We start from the raw sequence: 25,536 nt of genomic DNA on the forward strand, positions 1-25,536 counted from the left end.
TGTAAGGGTAGGGTAGTCATGCATTGTGGAATTGTGCTGTTTTTAAGGAAAAGAATGCTACTCAGCGAGCAAAATACGTAGCTGAACAGAAACTTTGCTTCGCTTGCCTCAATGGCAATCATAGTTTCCGGCAATGTTCTAGAGCTAAAAAGTGCCCAAAGCCAGAGTGTGATAGCACACATAATGTCTTGCTCCATGGAGCTGAGAAAATATTTCCTCGGATGGAAAACTCGAATGTCTCAAATAAGGCTCGAACAAACAAATTCAAGGAGATTACAAACACTTCCACCCATACCGCTGTTAGTGACGTACATGACATTGAATTATCTAAAGGGTTGTTGCCAATTGCAAAACTTGGTGTATCCTCGGTTGTAACCAGTCTCCTGACATTGGCTTTTTGTGATAGTGCATCGACTCACTCCTGGGTGTCTTCGTCACTCGTTAACCGTCTCGGCTTAGTAGGGGAGCCCGTAAACTTGTCAACTAGTGGTTTTAACTCAACCACCGTTGTTGAGACTCAGAGGCTCAAGTTTACAGTTTCCTCCGAGCCGAATAATAGTGATTTCGTATTTCTCTGTGCATATGTTAAAGACAATATTAGGATTGGTTCCGAATTAATCAATATTCCTGATTTGCAGAATAAATATCCACAATTAGCACCTATTAAGCCCACTCAATATACTTATGAGGTTGTTGAAGTTATTATAGGACAAGACTACTACCACGCCGTTAGACCCATTGAGTTCATTTTGGGAGATGATAAGAACTCACCGTGTTCCGTTCGCCTACCGATGGGTTGGATCATAAGTGGTCCGTTGCCACCGTCCATTAATTCTACTTCTTCGTGTTTCAAGTGTGTTGTTGAAAAGTCTTCTCTGACTGACCAGATAAAATCCTGGTACGAGTTGGGCTCTAATGGTGCTTTCAAACAAGTCGATGCCCGTTCCGCCGCGGATAAACGTGCTTTCTCCATCCTAAATTCTGAAACCGTTCTTATTGGCGAAAGATACATTGTGCTTATGCTTTGGATTGATAGTAATGTCAGTCTACCAAACAAATATTACTCGTCACTCGCCCAATTTTAAACATTGGAGAGAAGGTTAAGTAAAGACCCTGAACTGCGCGAAAAACACGCAGACAAAATTAGAAAGGTCATTAGGAAAGGCTATGTCGTTACCATCGAACCGCATGATCCACGTAAGCGTTCCGATCGCGAGTGGTATCTTCCGCACCATCCCGTCAAAAATCCGAATAAGCCGGGTAAGGTGCGCCGAGTCCTTAATGGGGCTTCGAAGTTTCACTGCACATCCTTAAATAAATCCTTATTGGTGGGTCCGGAACTACTCCAAAATTTAATTTTTGTAATTTTGCAATTCCGTCAACACAAGTACGCCGTCTCTGCGGATAGAGAGGGTGTGTTCCTCCAGGTAGAAGTTCTCGCCCGCGATCAAATTTCGCTCCGTTTTTTGTGGCGGGAGGATACCACTTCCGATGTGGTAGTTCATCAGTACACTCGTCATATATTCGGCGCACGAGATTCGCCTGCGTGCGCCAATTTCGCGTTGCGGAAAACAGCAACTGATAATATGTCCACATACCCTGAGGCCGCCTCAGTCGTAAATGAAAAATTTTACATGGACGAGTACTTGGATTTGTTCGAGAACATTACCCATGCAATTAAATTTAGCCGCGATTTGGTTTCCTTACTAAAGTTGGGAGGATTTGATTTGACCAAATTTGTCAGAAATGCTGATGAAATCACTTCAGCAATGAACTTCGAGGATTGCGAAACCTCGTCTTCACCCATCAAGGAAATATGTAACGGTGTCGAACAATCATCACACGTCTTAGGTCTTAAGTGGGACCATATGAAAGACACATTGGTTGTTAGCAGAGGCGTGAATTGTCCTCTCGATAAGGCAATAACTCAACGAACCGTCTTGAGTTTCGTCTCTTCTGTGTTTGACCCTGTTGGGTTAGTAGCTCCATACGCAGTTAGAGCCCGTCTTTTGCTTAACGATATTTGGAAAATCAGTGGTCAAAGTTGGGACGACGAATTGCCGGAAGACATAAGAGATAAGTTTCTCGAGTGGTACTCCGGTCTCCCTCTCTTAGGGCAATTGACTATTCCCCGTTGTTACTTCACAGAGCCTGTGGATCAAATTGAGCTCAACATCTTCGGTGATAGCTCGCAAGACGTTTTCTGTGTTTCAAGCTGTTCTGCTCGCCACACGACTGAAAGATGATATACTGACCGCCCTTACTGTCTGCATTAATCATGTCTACATGTGGACAGATAGTACTGCAGTTTTGCAGTGGCTAAACTCCACTGAAAAATTACCTGTATTCGTGGCTAACCGTGTCGAAGAAATCCTCGAATCGACCCCTATTGATGAGTGGCACCATGTTCCGAGCGGCGATAATCGAGCTGATACCGGTACGCGAGGGATTTCTTCGGAAACCCTCGAGATAGCAGCTGGGTTATTGGTCCGAGCACTCTCAAGACTACTGATTAGCCGTTTGTACCCCACGTTTGTAATCAATAAAATTCGTTTGAAGGGTCCTTCTTGTGATGTTGATAATTAGTTGGAGACATCCTCTTCCTTCGATGAGCATCATCTTCGATGACATCATCTTCAAATAAGCATTTTCGTGGTAAGGACTTACGAATCACCGACCCCACTGAACTTGATATTGCAGAAAGCAAACTGATTCATCTTGCTCAGATGGAATCCTTCCCCTTGAGTTAAAAACACTCATCGCTGGCAAACCTTTTAAGAATAGTAGTAAAATTGCCACATACTCGCCGTTTATCGGTCCCGCTGGTATCAGTCGTTCCAGCGGACGGATCGTGCGCTTGGTGAATACCGAATTTGATACTAAGCACGCAATATTACTCGACGCGCGACATACCCTAGTTCATTTTTTGGCCCCTTGCCTCCACCACATTCATTTTCATCAAGGTTTAGATTACATGCGCTCCGTTTTAAATATGAAATATGCAATACTTGGGTTGCGTCGACTACTTCGGTCTATCGAAAATCAGTGTAACATGCCGTAAACGCAAAGCAAGTACCATCCAGCCTATTATGTCCGATTAACCTGTCGAACGTCTCGGATATAAGCAACCACCCTTTAATCATACGGGTGTGGATTACTTTGGACTGCTTTACGTTCCGGTTTGCAGAAGCACTGAAAAAAGATGGGAATTTCTCTTTACTTGCCTCACTACCAGGGCTGTACACCTTGAGATTGTACCATGACTGGACACTAGTTCTTGTGTCATGGGCATTGAACGGTTCATTGCGCGTCGTGGTACACCAAGCACGATCTGGTCGGATTTCGGCATGAATTCGTTGGTGCGGAAAAGGAACTACTTGCCTGCATGAAGAGCTGGAATGGCATGGCTCCGACCATTTTTGCACACAAAGGTGTTACTTGGAAATTTAACCTTTAACCCGCCAGGCACACCCCATCATGGCGGCTCCTGGGACCGCCTCCTCCGAAGCGTGAAACACGTGCTTTACGATATACTAGGCAGTAGGCGAGTCACCGAAAAGGTGTTAGGAACAATACTCTGCTTAGTTAAGCAGGCTTTAAATTCGAGGCCAATCACTCCCGTTAGTACTGATTCACGTGAGTTAGAAGCGTTAACCCCAAACCACTTTTTGCTAGGACAACATGCCACAAGTTTTCCTACAATTTTACCTTGGGAGCACTTCGATCACAAGAAAAGGTACGTGCTAACGCAATTTGGTCTCGTTGGCCTTGCGATTATGTTCCCTCGCTGAATAAGCGTGTCAAGTGGCACACTCATTCTCACTTCACTCTTAAAACAGGCGATCTCGTGTGGGTGATTGAGCCCGATATCCGCGTGGGTACTACCCTCTCGCACGAATCGTCAAGCTAAACTACGGACAGGACGGTTGCGCTCGATCCGCCCTTGTTAAGACCGCAACCCGTTAAGTCACTCGTCCGACCGTTACGCTCGCTCCGGTTCTTCCTTCTTCAGGGGGGAGGGATGTTGCAACGCAAATGTAGAGTATAGATGCTTATAAAACAAGAGTATAAATGATTATAAAATAAGACCAGATGGCCAAGCGGACTAAGACAAAGTAACGTAACATAACAGATGACGTAGGTTCGAGTCCCCCACTTGCCCATGTTTTAATATACTAAAAAAGGGGGTTATATCCTATTTTAACTATTTTTCGATTACGGCTGACCGCCAAAAAGAGCAATTTGTCTGAAGGACATTACCGACCGGTTCTTGTGGCTAGCTTGCGCCAAATGCTCTTACAAACGAGTTGTACCGAAACAATCGGAAGTTGATTTTGTGATCTTGATTATGCAAACCGTTTACAATTGCTTATTTCTTGTAATGTGTGGTGCGTTTACAGAAAAATACCCATAATTAAATTGGTTTTATACAGTTTTTTCAGACTTTGAGCGCACATTGTTAATCCCTGGAATCTATTCTGCAAGTTGGGAAAATTTTCACAAATTTGATTTTATTGGCAACCTATTTTCCTTGAAGCTTTGATTTGAAAAATTGTCTTGAGATTTGCAAAGTCCTTGGTCGAAAAAGCCTTGAGCTTGCGCCGAAATTTCGAAACACTAAGCTAATCACAATGTCACGATGTCAATCACGTTGTCGAACTCAAAGCCAAAACATGATCGAAGTGAGGAACACGATCTTAGAAAATGTCAGTGACGTAATAGGTTTTGGCCCAAACTAAAATACTTTTTTTATTAACAGTGAACTATGCAACTAAAAATGGCATCGAAATCAAAACCATAATTATATTTTTTTGTGTTTGAGAGTTTTTTGTAAAGAACAGCCAAGTTTTGATTTTTGTGAAAATTTTGTTTCGATTTCGATTTTGAGTTTGACTGTGATCAACTAAGAAGGATGTGCCAATTAATCTACTCAGTCAATCTTAATCTACTCATAGAATCAATCACAAAAACAAAGTTAAATCAATAAGAAAATCATACTTTGAAATTTGAATTACTTTACCACCTACATATACAAGGCCAAAAGCAATATATTATGCTTGGAGGGAGATCCTAAAGAGCAGTACTGCTCATCGAGTAGGATATGCTGGAGAGTAAAGAGAAGACAGCCAGCATCAACTCAACAAACAAAATAAATGAAGAGCTGAAATTAAAAAACAGTTTATAGAGGTCTTGGTTGTCTTTTAGTTAAATTTGAAAAAACTGTTTATAGAGTCTCAAACAACTCACTTCTGACATTTCATGTTTATTAACAGGTATCAATCCATTTTGCTTTAAATAGTTAAAAGCCTGCACAATTCTAACTGTAAGCGATCTCTGTTTAGCGGTAGTAGAAAATTTTGCCACTTTAATTAAGCCTTTCGTTTTGCTCCTGGTACATGGTCCACTTTTTTGGGAGTAAATCTGAGACAGAAAACCATTTTTTCTGTCCGATCGCAATTCCATAAACAAGTACTTAAACATCTCAAAAAAGTATAAATCAAAAACAGTAAGCAGTTTGTTTTCGTCCATAATTTCTTTAATTGATTCATATCTACGTTTGAAAAAAAATGCTCTCAAGATTCTTTTGTGTAGTTTCATTATCTCGGTAAGAACAGCCAAGTTTTGATTTTTGTGAAAATTTTGTTTCGATTTCGATTTTGAGTTTGACTGTGATCAACTAAGAAGGATGTGCCAATTAATCTACTCATTCAATCTTAATCTACTCATAGAATCAATCACAAAAACAAAGTTAAATCAAAAAGAAAATCATACTTTGAAATTTGAATTACTTTACCACCTACATATACAAGGCCAAAAGCAATATATTATGCTTGGAGGGAGATCCTAAAGAGCAGTACTGCTCATCGAGTAGGATATGCTGTAGATAGTAAAGAGAAGACAGCCAGCATCAACTCAACAAACAAAATAAATGAAGGGCTGAAATTAAAAAACAGTTTATAGAGGTCTTGGTTGTCTTTTAGTTAAATTTGAAAAAACTGTTTATAGAGTCTCAAACAACTCACTTCTGACATTTCATGTATATTAACAGGTATCAATCCATTTTGCTTTAAATAGTTAAAAGCCTGCACAATTCTAACTGTAAGCGATCTCTGTTTAGCGGTAGTAGAAAATTTTGCCACTTTAATTAAGCCTTTCGTTTTGCTCCTGGTACATGGTCCACTTTTTTGGGAGTAAATCTGAGACAGAAAACCATTTTTTCTGTCCGATCGCAATTCCATAAACAAGTACTTAAACATATCAAAAAAGTATAAATCAAAAACAGTAAGCAGTTTGTTTTCGTCCATAATTTCTTTAATTGATTCATATCTACGTTTGAAAAAAATTGCTCTCAAGATTCTTTTTTGTAGTTTCATTATCTCGGTAAGGTGAGATTGGGATGTATTGCCGTATATTAAAATTCCATAAGTGATTGTAGGATTTACATATGCTTTGTAGAAGCGAAGCATCTGCTGTTTAGAAAAAACATACCTAGCTTTCCAGAAAATGCCACAAAATTTAGTTAACTTTTTGCACACATGTTCAATGTGAAATTTGAAAACAAGTTTCCTATCAACAAAAATGCCTAAATATTTACACCTATTTGTAATTTGAACTGTAGTACCAAAAGCAAAGTAATCTTTTGAAAAGTTTTTACCAAATTTCATTTTTTGAGTTTTACCAGGATTGACACAAAGTGCATTCGTTTTGAACTATCTATCCATTTTATTTAACGAACTATCTAAGCTATCGCAACAATTTTTTTTCTGCATTGCATTTTGTAGTATCATCAGCAAATAGAACAACCTCAGATCCTACAGCAATTTTCGGAAGATCATTTATATAAAAATATTAAAAACAAAAACGGACCTAAAACTGACCCTTGTGGTACTCCACATGACATAGAGCGACTAGAAGATATTTTATTATTAGTTTGAACAAATTGAAATCGCTTTGCAAGGGAATTTTTCAGAAGACAAAAAATCCGGCCTCTAAAGCCGTATTTTTCCAATTTTGCCAAAAGAAGATCATGATTTATGGTATCGAATGCTTTTTTGAGATCAACAAGGCATGATTGACAACCCAATTTTTTGTCCCATCCCTCTCTAATAAATTCGGTGAATTCGATTAATGCCTCCACGCATGATTTTTCTTTTGAAATCCAAATTGGTTTTCATAAAAAATCTTCTGCTTGTTAGCAAAGTTATACATTCTTTTAAATATTATCCTTTCGAAAATTTTGCTAAGTGAACTGAGTAAATTAATAGGCCTATAATTTTCGAAAGATTCTTCTAAACCTCCCTTGAAAAGGAGAATAACTTTTGCAACTTTAAAGGCTTGAGGAAAATAACCACTCTCAACACATTGGTTGAAAAGGCTGCAAATTTTTACAGAAATTACAGGGAGCGATATTTTTCTAATTTTGTTATTTATGCCATCATGACCATTTGAACTTTTATTTTTCAACATATATCTGGCATTTTCAATTTCCTTGTGGGTAATTTCAAAAACAAACCATTGATTTTTCGATGCGATCTACATAACCCAACGCTTGTTTGTAATCAAATTCAGGATTTCTCAGTTTCTCGCCAATTGAGGCAAAAAATTTATTATAAACATCAGCAGCAAAAAAACTCGTGTTTTTGAAGTTTCCTTAGCAAAATTCATTAAAAGCCTGGAACAGCACTTTCGAATTTCTACCATTTCCAACTTTTTTGTCGTAATAAGCTCTTTTTTCATTTCTTATTACCTTGGTTGCTAAATTTCTAGCTGGAGAATATTTCAGTTTATTCAATTCAATAGGATTTTGTACCCACTTACTGAAAAGCCGATCGCGGTTTTTGAGGATTTTTTTGGTTGAATCGGTAACCCATGACTGTTTTTGTGATTTCGATTTTTCTAAGGGAGAAAAACGATCAACTGATGAAACTATGGATTCAACTAACAGACATAATTTCTCATTGGGATCACTAAGCTTATAAAATTTTGACAATTTGTTTTCTAAGAGGAACAAATATTTATAAATATTATCGTCACGGTAAAGATTTTTAAGATTTCTATAGCAGTAATCTTGTTTTTCTTGCGGATCAACATTCACGTAATCTGATATAATTACGGGAAAATGATCAGAAATAGTTGAATCCAATGTTTTTACGTTGGCGTCGAAATTAGCAATTAAATGATCAATACATTTACTCGATGTTGGAGTAATGCGAGTTGGATCTCTATTCAGAATATGAGCACCACAGCTTTAAATTAGATTAATATAAGATTTCGAAATTGGCTTGCAATCTAAAGTGTCGATATTAAAATCTCCGCAAACAAGAAATTTAGTTTTCAAAGCATTCAAGTACAGAAGGTAATTCTCAAAGTGCTTCAAAAAAAAAATTAATTTTTTGCTCTGTGGGGGTTTATAGACAACGGAAATATTAGTCTTGACTGATTTATACACGATAGATATGTTGATGCATTCGAAATTAACCTCTACACTGTTTAACTGAAAATTCACATCGTCACGCACATAAAACGCACATCCCCCACCTCGTTGATGTTTCCGGTGTTTAGAAATTAAGGGATGGTAGCCATCAAGATGATAGAGACTCAGATAATCATTATCACACAGACAGGTTTCGCATAGCGCAATAATCAAAGGTTTTTGTTCTAACTGATCAATATCTATAACGAGTTGGTCATGATGGCATCTGAGGGACCTTATATTTGAAAAACACAAAAAACTGTCTTTTAAGTCGCCCATATGACGTTCTTCTACATTTCTCTCCGTTTCAAAAAAAATAAGACTTCAGTCAAGTTGATTGAATTTATTTGTTAGCTTCTTCTGTTACTGTTTTTTCTATATTGAGCGCTTCTGATTCATTTTCAATATTTAATTTCTTAGAGGCCTGATTATCAAGATTCAATATTTTTGGCGATAAACTCTTCTCTGACCATCTCCGCGAAGAACCAGGAGTTGAATTGGTATTTAGTTGAGCACCAGTATGGCGCCCAGTAATGAAGGTTTTTTGAACTGCTTGAGGATAGTTGTGAGGTCTTGGCCGGTTTTGACTGATCTGTTTTTTGGCTGCAATTTTGGCTAGGTGATTAAGACCATTTATCCACGGGGGAAAGGACCAACACAAGAGCTGTACAGCTCATCACGGCGAACCGCTGTTGTGCCCCTGTTTAAGAACTACATGCTATTTTTTTTTGTGGTTATTTTTCTGGGCTGGGTAATGTTGCTTCACCCTCAAGCAACGAGCACGGATCATGGTGGGCCTCGAACATCCGACCTTTCGATTGAGAGGCGGAGACGTAACCACTTCACCACCGCACCCCGCCAGTTGTTCCACGCCAGCAAGACTATTTACACTTTGGGAATAAAATGAGCCATTTGGTCGTTGGCAAAAAACTTTCTTTTAACAGTTATGTGTCGTTGTAATAAGATTCATGTTATCGCATTTCCTTTTAATTTCCATATCTGATTTCGGCAACCGTTCATTTATGAATAAATTGTTTCCCTGAACGCCCTTCTGACCAGATAACATACGCCTCCTTCCGAAAATCTCATCTTTGTCCGAAACATAGACAAATTTCAAAACGATTGGAACATTCTTACCAGAATCCTTACGCGTCGGAAGAGGATGACATGCCTTGATAGCTCCCGGTGATAATACATAGCCACCAAAGTAATGGTAAACTAGGTTGCACATGTCAGAAATCAGGTTGGGGGAGTATGGGTTGATATCAAAATTTGAAAAAATTAAGCAATCTTTGCTCGAATATCTTTCCTGAAAATTTACTCGCTTTTCGAGATCAAAAACATTGTTTTTTAAGTCAATTATTTCCTGGGTTCTTTCATTTGATACATTTTTAAGAGAATCAACTCTTGACAAAAGGCTAGTGATAATAGGAATACTCTTACCCAACTAAGCTTCAAAACTGGATAGAAATCATATCATAATATTACACAATGTTGATAATCCAACCTCTTTTTTTGTGTTTTATGTAGAAAAGAACTACTTCTCTTATGCAAAAAAGAAGTACTTTCTAGATCAATCTTGAATCAAAACATAGCCAACAGACAGTTGGAAAAGAACCAATGAACGCAAGCAAACAGAAACAAATACTGACCTGCGTTTTTTGTTTGAAAACTTTTGAATTTCGCAGAAAAAAAATAAAGAAGATCTTTGAAAGCTTAGAACAATTTATGATTGGCACTTTTTTGATAGTATTAACTCCATTTGAGAAAATTGGATCAGTAAATTAAAAAAAAATTTTCGCTTGGAAATCTGAAAAATAAATTCTCCTTCTGAAATTAGAAGACGATCATTTCTTGTGACCTTTACACTTTTGCTGTTCCTTCCTTTCAACAATAGTGGAGTTGCCTTACTTTCAACAAAAGAAATGAGCAAAAAGTTAAAACAAGAAATCAAAAGTGAAAAGTGAAAAGTAAATTTGAGCCTGAACAAATTTTAAAGTTTTCCCTAAAAAAAATTACCTCTACCTATAAAATGTCTGAACTACGTCATGAATTCTTAATCACCGGCTTTTCGACATGAAAACTATTTGCAATTGGCTATAAATTGAAGCTAACAAGTGTTTTTTTGCATTAGATTAATAAGACATTAGATAAATAAGACTGTAATCTCCAGTAGTTAACATGCCTGTCGGATAAACAAGAGGTCGGTAGTTCCAATCCAAAAGGGATTTTTTTTGTCTCCAGATGAAGAGAAACATAACAACATAACGAAGCGAATTTTATTGTTGAAGAATTTAGGTACATTTTTGCGGCGCGACTTTAAAAAAGTTTTGGCGGCGAGCGACGCTTAAAATATTTTTCGCAGCGGTGCGATTTAAGAACAAACTTTGGCTGCATGAAAAAAAAACGCTAGAGAAACAATTTAGGAAAGATTTTTTGTGCGACATAAAAAAATGTGTTCCCAGCATTTTTTTGCCGCTCTGGTCGTCGCGCCGTTATATTCAGCCGAACCGTATGGTGTGGTTTTTTCTGTCGCGTCGGTTTGTGAGTACCAAGATTTGGTTGCTCCGGTCTAGAATTGCCGATACTAAACCGCACCCGCCTCAATTTGGCAAATTTGGGTCGAACGGCTGCTCAGTCGATCATAACCTTTGGTCCAGCTCGACCGAAACATTTTTCTTCCTTCTAACACCGTCAAAATGATTTTCATCGGTCAAACTCTTCCTCCTTTAAAAACACCCGCAATCAGACATATTATGTTCCATTGGTAAAAAAAACTAACTTTTGTCAAGTTGATTTCGTCTATCCATGTGTCGCAAACTTCGAACCGGGTTTGATGCTTTTTTTGTAATTATCAAAAAGACTTACCTTTCAATTTCAAAATCGAAAGAGTAATAATAAAGATGGTTGAATATTTAATGTGGAAACATTTATTGGACACAGAGGCGGATCTAGGATTTGCTCAAGTGTTAAGATGAATTTTGAAAAAAAAAACAAGTAAAAATTCCTTTTTTCGGCTATTTTTGTATCATTTTGAGGGAAAAGTTGCATAGTTTTGGCGGGTGCTCCCCCTCAAAATTACTATAAAGATGTCGTAAACTAGTATTAATACGGGGAACTTTTGAATGGTTAGGGCCCTAAAATAAAAGAAACAACATCCCCCACCCTCCTCCCCCCCCCCCCCCATTAAATCCGCCTCTGATTGACAGTTAGTGTTGGTTTGACCGGTCCATTAAATTATAAACTAACAGAAGGAATAACGGTGACACAATAAAACTAAAACAACATGAACACTGGAGTCACAACTCAGAGGGATATGGAATGAAAACATTCTCCATTCGTTATTTCTACTCACGAGTAACTGAAACAAAAAGCAAAACTGAAATCAAGCCATTTGCAGATTAAAATGTGGGTTAATTGCGTCTCTAATAATCAAACTAACTAAAATAACCCTCGAAGTTGATTTGTAACATTTTGTTTTTATAGTCAAATTTCTGTTCTTTTTTACGCTCCGTTTTGTTTAACACTTATTGTTCTTTATTTGATTTTATGTTTCGGCTCATTTACATCGAAAGTTCTCGCACAACTTCTTGAATTAAGCTTTTCAATAAAAAACCAAGTAGGCTCAAATATATATTTTTTGAGCTTTTTAAAGTTGTTTTTTTTTGCACGGTTTTAGTTTATGAAAAACTTGTGGGTAGCACTGTGCTGATTTAAATTAACCGGACAATACGCGTTAAACTTGAAATTTAAAACCCGTTTTTCTCAAATTGGGTTGAGTTTAGGTGAAAATTTATGAAAACAAAACTTGCTTAAAGTGTTAGCAAAATTAATATGGTGTAATTTGTTTTGCGAAATTCGGGCCCGAAAATTTAACCCAAAAAATGGGTCAGTTTGGCTTTTCTTAGTTAATCAAAAATTACGCCGAAAACACCCAGTCGATCACAGACATAATTATATCAAAGTGAGCCACTTACGTAGACCAACAAACTTTATGAAGGTATTTTCTCTAAATATAAAGTATTTTATCTAGTAAAAATGACCTTTTTTGTCTATCAAACAAAAATAAATTAACTTATACAATATTTTGGAGATTATACTTTTCTTAAAGTTTGTTGGGCTACGTAAGTGGCTTAATTTGATTTAACTGTGTCTGTGATCGATTGGGTATTTTCGGCGTAATTTTTGATTAACTAAGAAAAGCCAAAAAGACCCATTTTTGAGGTATAACTTTGGGCAGGAATTTTGCAAAACAAATTACACCATATTAGTTCTGCTAAAAACTTAGACAAGTTTTGTATCCATAGGTTTTTACCTTAACTCAACCCAATTTGAGAAAAATGGTTTTTAATTTTCAAGTTTAACGCGTTTTGTCCGGTTAATTTAAATCAGCACTGTATGCTCCCAAGCCATATCTTATGCCTTATTTGAAACACTGGTGCAATGTTTTCTTAGAACAATCAGATAAAACAAACTAAAAACTAAAAACTACGTGATAGCAGTGAAAATTTTTCAAACCTATGTTTTGTTCGTGTTTTTACTTGTGTTTCCAGCCAGATAGCAACTCAACAGCCTAAACTGTATCTCGAAATTTGCTCACTTCTAAGTTTTGTTGCTACGAAATCAAGCGCATTTTCATGATTTTAACCTCTACAGTGCTTGTTTTTGCTGTCTATTTTTAGTAAAAATTTTACGTAGACCAAAAGAAATGGATCAGAGCTAGCCTTTATGGAACTATCAGTATTTGGTTCCAATGACCTATCAAAATAAGTCAAGTCTAAAATTATCAGTTTTCCTCATCTGCACTACCTTTTGCGTCTTAGCGAATTCATTCTTCAATACGTGGTAAAAAAAATTGATCATGCAACGAGAAAAATTTTCAGCGAGAAAAATGAACTATTCGTTGTGAAAAGCTTACTAAAGTCAGCTATATCTTACTTTTTCACCCGAAATTACAAACTTATTGAGGATAAAGAAATCCGGCATTTTCAGACCCGGGTTACGTTGGTAAGTAAAACCAAATATTGAAAAATTCATAAAAGCTAGCTCTGCTCATTTTCTTTTATCAATGTTTCTTTTTTTTTAGTCTCATATTCAGGTAAACTGCTCAATTCAACAGAGTTTTCAAAGAGGGTAGATCATATCATTTGCTCTGTTTTTTTTTGTGAATTTTTTGAATTTTGAAGCACTTTTAGGTATGTTTTTCTTTAACCTCAAAGTCAATATCGAGTACACTAATCAATAACAGCTATGATAATTTTAGCATAGCTCGGAAAAAAAGATCTCGCTGATTAGTGCCCTACTTCTTCATTCATTAGTTTTGTTTTTTCTAGGATGGCAACCCTCTATTAAAAAATTTGAATTTTTTAAACTGCAATTAGAAACGTTTAATCATAAAAACTCATATTTTGATCTAGTCATTCTGTGTTTGGTTGTTTTATGTTAAACCGGGTCGCCTATTATGAATACGGTATTTTTTCATAACAATTAAAATGATTTTCAAACTTCAGTTTTTTGGTATTATATATCAAAAAAATCATAAGTTTTTAATTTACGATAAGAAAAATTACACTGGTGGACAAACGTAAGCGCTACAGCTGCTTTTTAAATTTAAATTCCTGTTTTTTCAAAAACGATTTCGACCCCCTTTCACTGTGAAAATTAACAAAACTCTTACATCGACCAAGAGCGAGTGATTAGAGAGTTTCTTCATTTCGGATTCAAGGTCCTATCTGTTTTTAACGGATCTCGAAGTGCCTTTTTTACAATATCCTTTAAGTATTTCAAAATACGCAAAGTTCTATGAAACAGCTGAGCTTAAATAACTTGTCCCGCAGAACAATCCAATTGTACTTTCACGTCGCTTGAACAATTTTTCCCCGCTTTTTTGCAAAAAAGTTCACTCCGATGCAAAACTTAGCGCAAATGGCGAGAATTGGATTTTTGGGACCCAAAAAAACTGATAATTACTTGAACGCAAGCTTTAATAGTTTCGGAAAAATTAACTGTGATCATTTGTATTTAGTCTAGTTTAAAAACTTTGCACTTTGCCATATCTCAATGAGTTTTGTAAACTCTCTTAATCATTTTTGAAAACTGGCATTTTCAGAAGGGGAAACGGTTCGAAATATGTTTCAGTGGTTTTTTTGCCACAAAAAATTGATTATCTTATATTCTAGTGCACTGTCTAAATTTGGCAATATAATCGTTTATGTAAACAATATTTTTCTCAACAAAAATTCATTAAAATCATTTTTTATGACAACTCGGTGTGGGACGCTCAGCTTTGTGCTTCTTCTTAGGCGTATTAGCCTTTTCTGACCTTCAATTTTTGATGAATATTTTGATGGCATTTTTTTTTATTGAATGCATTTTCTGTCTTGGGTTCAAAAACAAAAAAAAAACAAAGAAACTAAAAATTTGGGATTATAACTCCCAAATTCTGAAAACACTTTATCAAATGATTTTGGGTAAGACACTGATTGTAGCAATTTATGGTTCTTGACAATGGCTACGGAACGAGTTGTAAAAAATCTATATCTTTTAAGCGGGATGAAACAGTTGGGCTGTGCGATTGGGATGAAACAGTTAGCAAGATCCGAAGGTCTTATCAATATTTCTGAAATACAGTTTGAAATAATCTTTGATGCAAGAAGTTTGATTTTTGATAGGATCTTTTATGTTGTGGAGTCCCCCATTATGGCGAATGGAACGATTTTCAATTTTTTCGAAAACCTAGTCGTCTTTTTTTATTAAATTGCTTTTAATCTTTCAACATTTAATGCATTTTTTGATCAACTTCACTACACATTGACGCCGAAAAGTCATTTAGGAAAATTTAAAAGCAGTCAGCACGGAATTTATGTATCAACAGGGGCGGATCTAGGGGGGGGGGGGGGCGGGGGGCCGACGCCTCCCTTCAGTGATTCGACCCCCTGCCTATCCAAAGGCCCCCCACTTTGGTACCATTCATGAAATCCATTTTTGACCGATCGACCCTAGATTTTTCTAAAGGCGCCGTCGGCGCTAATATATACTAACTTTGAGGGGGGAGCGCGTGCCGAAAAAACGCGATTTTTTGGTCAACATTTTCCGAAAAGTGACTGAAAACGCCTTTTTTGAAAATTTTTTTAACAAAATTTTGCCTGCGGCGCAGAAAATTAGCCAAAAACAAGTACTAAATTGTGCTTAGGGAGAGCTCGAAAAATCAATCCGGTCGACTTAAAAAAAAGGTCGACAAAATTTTTGAAAATTTTCAAAAACTTTTTGAAAATCCCCCCCCCCCTCGAGAAAATTCTAGACCCGCCCCTGTGTATCAATATAGTACTATGGGGGTAATTTTTGGTTGCCATGCGTCGAATTCTGGAAAAGTAGACTAAGCCTATTAGAATAAAGTGTTCAAAAATAGAATAAAGTGTTCAAAAACTAATTTTCATTTTTTGGAAACCGCCCTTTTGCTCAAAATTCAATCAATTTATGTTTGCACTTCTTCACAGGTTTTCCAATCATGTTATTTTATCTATATTTAATGAATCATGTCATGATTAAATTAGTTGATGATTTAACGGTCAAACTTTTCAAAATATAGTGACAAAGTGTCGAAGCTTCGCGAGTTTTGTGTTTCCCTGAAGACAATTTGACTTCAATCAAAACTTGAAACACCTCTTGAATGTATGGTAAATAATCTAATCTTATCTCAGTTTGGGGAAATTTGTTGTGATATTTGATTTAACTCTTGATTTTAGCAGCAAGACACAAAATTGAACGAAAACTTCAAAGTCATATTACTGATAGATAATGAACTTTACTAAAAACAAAGAAGGTTAGGGGCTACCGCTTTGAAGGGCAGATTTTTACTGTTCATTAAGCGGTCAACGTTATAAGGAAGATTTTTTCTTAATTATGCAGATATCTTAAGCTAGTTGTAAGGAGATTTCTCTCATAACATAAGCAATGAAAAAGCCTTTACAGGTGAACTAAAATTTTTGCAAACAAAAAAACAAGGTCAAACAATCAATTAGTTAGTTACTAGTTAGTAAACTAGTTAGTAAAGAAAATTCAAATGAGCTGAATATATATTGTAAAAATGTAAAAATAAGAGAACAAATAATCATGTCATGAGCTTTTGTATACAATCTGTAAGTTTGCAAGGTTTTTCTTATAATATTTTAGATTTGACTAAGATTATTTTTCAATCGTGCGCATGCTATAATTACATTGAAACACTTTCAAAAAATGTTTGACATTTTTTTACTCGCAATTTGATGAAAATTTTGCGTCAAGAAATCACAGATGGATTACAAAGAAAGTATTTTAAATTTGAATCACCGTTTGTCATGTGTTTTACGATTACTTTTGAGAATAACTTATTGTTACTAAAGTATTTTTCTCGCATTAGTATAATCTGATCTAAATAGGCATAATTAAATAAACCTAACAGTTGTTTTCGAAAGTAAATTGAAAAGACTGATTAACGTTGATCAGATCATTATGTTTTTATAATCAAACTACATCTTAGACGCACCATTTTTTTATATTGAGTAAATTTTTTCACTCATATTTTAAAAATAATTTTCCGAATTGTTTCTGTCATACCTGAGATCGGATTGTTGCGTGTCTCCGGAATCTGGACTTCCGAACTGGATCTTTATGAACTCTGAAGTGTAGTACCAACTACCAATTGTTAAACTACACTCTTGTCGGTCATTGGGGAAATATCTAAAACAAAGCGAGAGATAGAACTTTAAAGCCTCCCACTAAAAATTTTAGAAGGGGAGGGTTTGATTTTTTTAAAATCGAGGAACTCTTATATAGGTCGTAATGGTTTTATATTTTTGTCTTAATTGTTGTTTATGCTCAAAATTCATTTTTCGCGGTTTAATTTATGATTTATTTTAAAGTTTACTTCCTTTCAATTGATAAAGGAAGTCAAACTGGGCTATTGAACAATTAATTGTAAGGGTCACACAATGTGATCGGTTTCTAATTTCGAAAGTGCATTTTATTTTTTAGATTTCCCAGCGGATTAATAACTTTACCTATTGGTTCAATTTTCTCATATTGTAATAACTTCCCGGGTTTGAAAAGTTTTAAAAGTTTAACGAACATTTTTGGTCTAATTGCCTCTTTTGAAACTTTCTGGTCATTAAAAAATTGATTTAAAATTTTCGATAAAAAATGCTTATCGTACAATTTTTATATATGAAAGTTATAAGATAATCATTTTGTCATAGAAAAAATAAAAATTTCAAAAATTGCCAAGAAACGTGTCTGGATAACTTAAAAAAAAATTCATTGTTTATATCTAAGATAGAGGGCATTTTGACAAAGAAAAACATATAAGTAATTTAGGCCGGGAATAATGCTTATCATAATTTTTTCATATATGAAAATTGTATGATATGGAAATGTTCATAAACAAAAACACGAATTTGAGGTTAAAAAAATGCAATCCTTTCTTTTGTTTGCAAACTTGCTTTTGTGCACGAATATATGTTTTACAAAAAAAAATTGCGTGTAAATTTTGACTTTTTGTGTTTATTACTTAGTCCAGAATGAGTTTTTCACCCAAAAACCTCAAAAATGACAAAAAAAAATGTTTTTTTTTTTGTAAACACGATTATTTTTTTTTGTTTCATTTGCTAAGATTAAAATATTTTATAAAAATAAAACAGACTTTTTTCATAACCATCGAATCTTTCTAACCAAAATTTATCTAGCCATATACAAAAATTTACATTTTTGGTACATAATTCCATGTGAAAATGCTAAAATTAACTTAAATGGTTGAAATCACCAAATGCACTTTATCTGCGTTGTAACTGCCAGTTATACTCTGGGTTTTCTTATGACAAAAAATCGGTGGCTAGTGTTTCGGATGAAACGCAAAATTAAGAAACAAAAATTTTTTGTATTTTAATTTATGGAAACATGTTTGTCATATAATTTCATAGCATGGAAAAAATGCTTATCAAGCTATTTTCATACAATTTTAGGGATAAAAAGACTAATGAAAAAGCTCAAATTTTATTTCCAGAGTATGGAAAAAATGCTTGTTATAAAATTTCATCGTATAGAAAAATGCTTATTTTGCTATTTTCATACACTTACTTTACTCCATGAAATCGTATGAAAGAGTATGATAACCATTTTTTTTTTCATAAATAAAAATTGTATAAAAAGATTTTTTGTCAACCCGGGTTTGTAGAGCTTGAAGCCATATACTTTTAACTTCGATTTTCACAATTGATTTTTTCAAAAAACCAGCCATTTTTTTTCTTTCCTTGCGTTCATTGGCTCTTTCCAACTGTCTGTTGGCTATGTTTTTAGTTGTTATTTTAGTATTTTAAGAAAAATCAAGTAATTGATACAACCCTAAATGTATTTTATACAAGCTTAGACAATCCTAATTTGGTCATGATAGGGGAATTAAGGGTTGAGGAAATTCACTTAACTTGATTTTTAACCGAACATCACATCATAGTGATACATTCGCATGAAAATATTTTGAAAAAGAGTTAATATGGCTAGCTGCTATGTGAGTCATTTAAAATTTTTGTTTGTTTAATGACGACAACCAAACTTGAATGACCCTTAAATTTGTAACGATTTGTAGAGGTTGAGTCAATAATGATCGACCTTCATATTCATGTCGACCTGTAGTTTTTGGGTCAACTATAGTCGACCCTTAAGTTTCTCTCGACCTGTAAAACTTGGTTAAAAAATTGAAATCACTCGGTTCACATGGACGATACATTCAATTTAACCACCTCAAGCCGGGCAGTGTGGCCTACTTTTGTTACAGAAAGACCAAATGTGCAAAATCTCTGACTAAAATACCTTGATTATTTAAATTGCGTAAGTGGAACCAGTTCTAAACTAGTATTTATAACCAATTATATTATTGATAAAACTATCTTTAGTAAATATTACTAACTCCAATCATATTCCATAACTAACACTGACAAAAATTTGTCGTGCTGAAACTACTTGTAGTTTCAGCACCAGAATAATTTGAACAAATCTTAGAAGACTGTTGTTCTCCTTTGGACAAGTTCCATAAACCTGACCCGTATACACTAGATCTATTGAGACTAGGAGATAAAGATTGGTATTATACTAAGAAGTTGCACGAATCTATCCGCAGAAAATAAGATAGCGTGACGAACAGACGGTGTACCTCATCTGAAATTACTCATCTGAGAAAGCTACCTCTGGCTTAAACTCACAAGACAAGGAAGACGTGAAATTTTCATTTCAGAAAAAATGCTTAAAAAAGTCATTTCCAACATTAGTTGATCTATCATTCTGAAACAATTCCTTAACTAAATCTAGAAAATTTGGGATAGTGTTTCGGTATGAAAAAACTTAAAATCCCCTATGTCTCCAAAGAAAATCAAAATTATGGTGCAGATTAGCAACCTCAATTTAGCCAAGTCGCTTATTTTTGAAACGTCATAGCTCGCCAAAAAAAATCACTTTTATTTAGCGCTCTAACCAATGGGTTGACAGATGGTAAAATTTTAACAAATCTTGTAAGGCTATAGAGTCAAAAAACGCTTGAACAAAAAATAATCAGTAAAAATATCATTATATGTCAAATGTGGAATTAATTTTTTAGATGAAAAATATGTGCTTAATTTTTGTCTATTTTTAGTGAATTGAATGACAAATAGGGTGCACGACGATGTCTCTTTTGAGTTATTACTTCACAGTCTGGTTGCGTCGTTGTCAACTTAGCCTTACTTCCTAAATTTTTACAGACACCAATAAATGGCCTGTCAAATTGAAAAAAAGGTTAACTTGGTTTTTAATAACAGCCTGAAATGTCCGAACAGAATGTCACTTGAAATATTCGACGTCAATATTCGACGACTATAGACGACAAAAACATTTTAGACTTTAATGAAAAGTTACAATTATGGAAAATTAGAGTAAATAAGTTGTTTTCGTGTCTGTATTGTGTGTAGACAACAAAAATTTCGTTTTAGTTTCGTTTCTAGTTTTCTAACTCAACTTCATAAAATTATTTTTTAAATGCTTTACAAATTCAATCGAGACGGTTGAAGCATTTCAAAATTTTTAAATTTATTTAGTTTATGTTTTCAGGGGCAGATCTAGAGGATTTTCAGAAGATTTTTACGAGGGGGGGGGGGGGGGGGGGGGGTCTCCGATTTTCAAAAACTGTTCGAAAAAGAATTTTGGAACGTTTTTTGAGATTGACTAAATTGATAATCCGAGATCTCCCAAAGCCCTAGAAAGACCATGTTTCGGCAAAAGTTTCTACGCCGTAGGCAAAAGTTTGAAAAAAAAAAACAGCCAAAAATTAGTAAACATTGGCATTGGCGCCGAAGGCAACTATAGAAAAAACTTAAGATCCGTCAGCCAAAAATGGATATCTCAATTTAGTACAAAAGGGGAACCTTTGGGTCGGCTAGGGGTCGAATCCCTGAGGGGTGGAAGGGTAGAGAAAGTCAACGTTTCAATTCCGTTTTATATATCAAGTTTAGTTTGCTTCTCATCTTTTTTGTCCTGGGGGTTTAACTCTGGGGATTTAGCCCTGGACCCTTTTCAGCCCTAAAAATAACGAGATCCAGAAAAATGCCCTCATCAAATGCAAATAGAAAACTAGTCTTTATGTTTTTATTATAACTTTTGGAGAAAATTATTGATAAAACATTTTGAAAAAAAAAACTAAAGCAGTTTTGTAAATCTCAATACGACGAGCATTTTCTTGCATCTATTTATGCAATATTAAGATTTATTGTTGGGCCTCGATGCAGCTGATTTTTTTTCTTAGCCATGTTAAAGTTGGGAGAATGGAGAAAAGCTTTAACAGAAAATTGGTAAAATCGAGAGCATTTGTTATCTATTATCACTCTAATTAGAAACTTTCGAATCCCCATAAATTTACAAAAATTCATCACTAGTCATGTAGTTTCTGTCACAGGGCGTGAGCAAATTTCAGATGGTTTGAAAAGATTTTGTCAAATATTATAGATTGGAAAATGGAGTGAACAAAAATTAACCTTGGCAATTAAAAATTATAGTTAGTTTCTTTTTCTTCAAAGCTTGGAACAATAATTCCGGCCTTCTTGCATTAAGTTTTCCTTGTCCGTAAATTCAAGATAAACAAGGTTTGCTTAGTTTTGAAGTTGAACTTGAGATAATGATTTGCATACCTTTCTTTTCAGGTTTCAAACGGATTAAATTACTACAAATGTAATCATTTTTCTTCATTTCTCGACGTAAGCCAAGAAAATATAGTCTCGTTTCTTTTAATGTGAAATTTATCCCTTTGAGCCGGGTTAGGGGCAAGTAGTGGTTGTTCACGTGATCTTTTCCTTGATTTTAATTTAGGGTTGGTTTCATATCAGATCAAATTCCACTCATTTCAGAGTTCAGGGAGTAATTGAAGACCCTATTTTCAATAAAGAATCACTTATGTTGGGTGACGCCTAGTCTGAAGTTACAAGTTAGTCATTGAACTACAATTAAGAGAAGAAGTTTTTTCCTCCCTTTAAAGCTATCTAGATATACGACGCTATCAACTTGGTTTCCTAGTCGGTTTTTTTCAGCCAAGCGCAGAATTGAGTGTTGATGAAGATGTTAACTTGATATCAAATAAGTTTCACTTAAAATCAAGTAACAGAAATGAAAGGGCTTGTTTGAAATTTTCCGTCGATAAAAAAGGCGAATGTTTGTCACATACATTTGGCACACTATAACCGAAGGGTTAAACAGTGGTTTGGGCTCAACAGGCTGTCTCGACAGGCTGTTTAACTAAAATAAAGAAAAAAATTTAATTTACAGTTATGGGGAAAGAACTCATAAGCATGAGCTCAATCTGTGAAGCATTAATTTTCAAAAACTTGTAGTTTAGCCGCTGGAAAAGTTCGAAATCGTAAATTAGTTCTCTTGTTTTGATTTTATTTTCACTGAACTTCCTCTAAAGCCAGACAATCAAAGCAAATCCAAGTGAGCCATTAAAAATACGCGCATGCCGGCTAATCTTTATAAATTTAATCCAAAGTCACCATTTTGATCGAAAAGTTGTAACCTAAATGATTTTTATGGCCTAAGTTTCATGTTTGACCTTGAATCAGAATCAATTTTGTTTTATTCTTAAATATGTTAAGAAAGTGAATCACAATTTAGGTTGCTCACAAGCCGTTTGGTTAGCACATATTTGACGAATTGCATAAAATATATTCTGTTACTTTAGTTTTTTCTCAGGAAATCATGCAGCTGATTGAATATGAAGAGCCAGGGACTTTTGGCAAAAAATTGCATTAAAAAATTAGTGGCACATAGAAACCATGAAATGATAATATAATTAAACAAGACTGCTCGTATCAGGGCGAAGCCCTGAATTTTCCGACTGCCTTTTAAGGTTTATGGAGCAGCAGTAATAGCATAAAAAAAAATTAAATGAAATAAAATAAAATGCATTTTTTTTTCAAAAATTTGAAGTTTTTTATGAAAATCATCCCCCCACACGCCATTTAAAGTACAAAAAGAGAGATTTCGTTCCTTGTAACAAATCAATTATTGCAAATAAGCTTCGCTCAACCAATTTGGAAGACGGATTAAATCTCGCTTACGCGTTAATTGCGCGAATTTTATCGCGCGTTAATTGTCCCAAATTGGTCAAAATGGCAATATTTAAACCCTCATAACTTTACAAAAAATAATCAGAGGTGAAAAATCTTTCAAATTTGAGCTCAGGACAACAATATCTTTCGAAAAGATGTAAAAAGATTCCGTCAAAAATGGCTAGTTAAAAAGTCGAAATTTGTCTCAAGAAAAAACCCACCCCGAGCACAAATATTCCGTTACTTTCGTATCGAAAGTCGGAACAATGATCATTGTAAAGCTGGATTGCTAACCAAAATGAAATATAAATGAGAAAAAGAAAACGTAGAGCCATTGACCAAACAGTGATGATCATTCCACTAAATCATTTCAAATTGAGTTAAAAAAGCAGATTGATCTTAATATTACGCTACAATTCGCAAAATACAGCATTTCCCAGAATTCCTTGTAGAAGAATTGATAAAACATGAGTTTTATTGTCAGTGTCTAGAAAAAGAATACTTGATTAAAATCAATAAAAATTGATTCATTCTGCTTTAAATTAATAAAACAATATCCGCACCGAGCGCCCATGGATTCTAATTGATTATAATGAATTACCGAGAAAAAAATCCATTGTAACTCATTACAGATGTACAGTTCAGACCACCAATCGATTGTATTGCCACTTTTGAAAAGAAATAATCCATTATAATCCATTAGAATCGATAATAATCCGTTTTTTGGCACTGAAATTAATTTTTTTTTGCCAAAAAAATCCATTATATCTGATTTTTTTTGAAATAAAATCTATTATAATCCATTTCATTTTTAGAGCTAAATTCGGTTGTTTTGCAGAAGTTTTGCAAGTTTTGCAAGCAATTTGCAAAATGTATGATGTCTTTTACTGAATGCCATGTCTCAACATCAACCCCTCACGACCTCAAATTGTGGGGGTGAGGGGTTGTAAACTGGGGTTGCCATGTCTCAACATCGCCCCCTCACCCCCTCAAGCTGCGAGGGTTGTAAACTGGGTGGGGGGAAGGGATGTAAATTGGCGCGGGGGTGGTAAACTTGGGGCGATGTTCACAATATGTGGGAGATGTTCCACTAGGGGGAGGTGTTCCACTACTCCACTCTCCAGTTTGAACCCTTCCCTTTGAACCCCGTAAAGAATGGGACTGAGGAGGAGGGTTGTTAAGAGATGATGGAGTTAACGTAAGGTAGAGAAAAAGTAGAGAAAACTTAAATACATAAATCTTATGTAAAAGTTAAGTTTTTGAAACGTAATACAAAGCAACTGCACTAATCAGGAAATTAGACAACTGTTAAAAAAATACACATTTCATAAGTAATTTCTCAAAAAATCTAATATAATCAAATCTAATCTATTATGATGCATTTAATTGATAAAAAAATATTAGGGATAAAATATTTTTAACGGATTATAATCGATTATTTTTGTTATTTTATGGATACCGACTATGAACTGACAATATAATTGATTATGATCCATGGGCGATCGGTGCGGCTAAGAATCCTAGCAGATAAACTATAGTAGATTCCTGTTCAGTTTATTAGAGAAAAGCAATGACACTCCATTTAAAACAATTTTTCATCATTTTTTTTAAGTTAGGAGTATTAACGCACGCACAGTAGATTAAATGTCCTAAATAAAAATTGTTAGCTGTTGTCCATGTGATTTTTTTGCTCACCATTTTTTATTATTTATTCTGTCTAAATCAGTTTTGTTGCTTTCAATCCTTTTCTTAGCTTATTTAGGAGCAAACGTTAGAAAGGGGCAAACGTCGGGGGAGAGGGAAGAATGGAATCGTTTTTTTTTAAATCCCTCTCATTGAATTTTAAAGGTATCAGATGTAGTTTTAAACTTTGTGAAACAATGGATTTTAAATGATTTTGTATTCCATTTTTTTGTCTGAGGACAACATGGAAATTTTTATTGGTAACATTTAACAAGAATCCATTATAAGTGATTTGTGTTTATTTTTCCTATACTTTCTAGGTGCAATAATTGGGATATCCAGGGTTCTGCCATACGAGCAGTCTTGTTTCATATTAAAGCAGTAAATTTTTCATTTTTGGATACAAACATAGGAGCGGACCCCTAAAAAAGTTCGACCTTACTTTCAATTTTTTTTTTGAAAATCCGCACCCCCCAGGAGCGGATCTAGAATTTTCTCGAGGGGGTGCGGATTTTCAAAAAGAAATTTGAAAGTTTTGTCGACCCTTTTTTAGGGGTCGAACAAATTGATTTTCTGAGCTCTCCCAAAGCACTACAAGCACCCTGTTTTGGCCAAAATTTCTGCGCCGCAGGCAAAATTTTTGGCTCTGTCAGCCGAAAATGGATATCTTAAAATAGTTCAAAGGGGGACGCTTTGGGTCGGCTGGGGGTCAAATTCCTGAAAAGAAGGCGCCCTCATCCCCTAAATCCACCCCTGTGCCCCGTTTATGATACCTGGTAAAGATTT

General features: G+C 35.1%; 1 protein-coding gene across 1 annotated transcript in view; it reads right to left on the bottom strand.

The window, feature by feature from the left end:
- LOC134855505 (neuronal acetylcholine receptor subunit alpha-10-like) overlaps positions 1-25,536 on the bottom strand; it is a 127,624-nt gene that overhangs the window by 13,428 nt on the left and 88,660 nt on the right. The window contains exon 6 of the mRNA XM_063872045.1: positions 17,069-17,191. Within this exon, the coding sequence (XP_063728115.1) occupies positions 17,069-17,191 (123 nt within the window). The remainder of the gene's footprint in view (positions 1-17,068; positions 17,192-25,536) is intronic.

This window comes from Symsagittifera roscoffensis, chromosome 10 (genome assembly GCF_963678635.1).
Source record: "Symsagittifera roscoffensis chromosome 10, txSymRosc1.1, whole genome shotgun sequence".
Taxonomy (NCBI): domain Eukaryota; kingdom Metazoa; phylum Xenacoelomorpha; order Acoela; family Convolutidae; genus Symsagittifera; species Symsagittifera roscoffensis.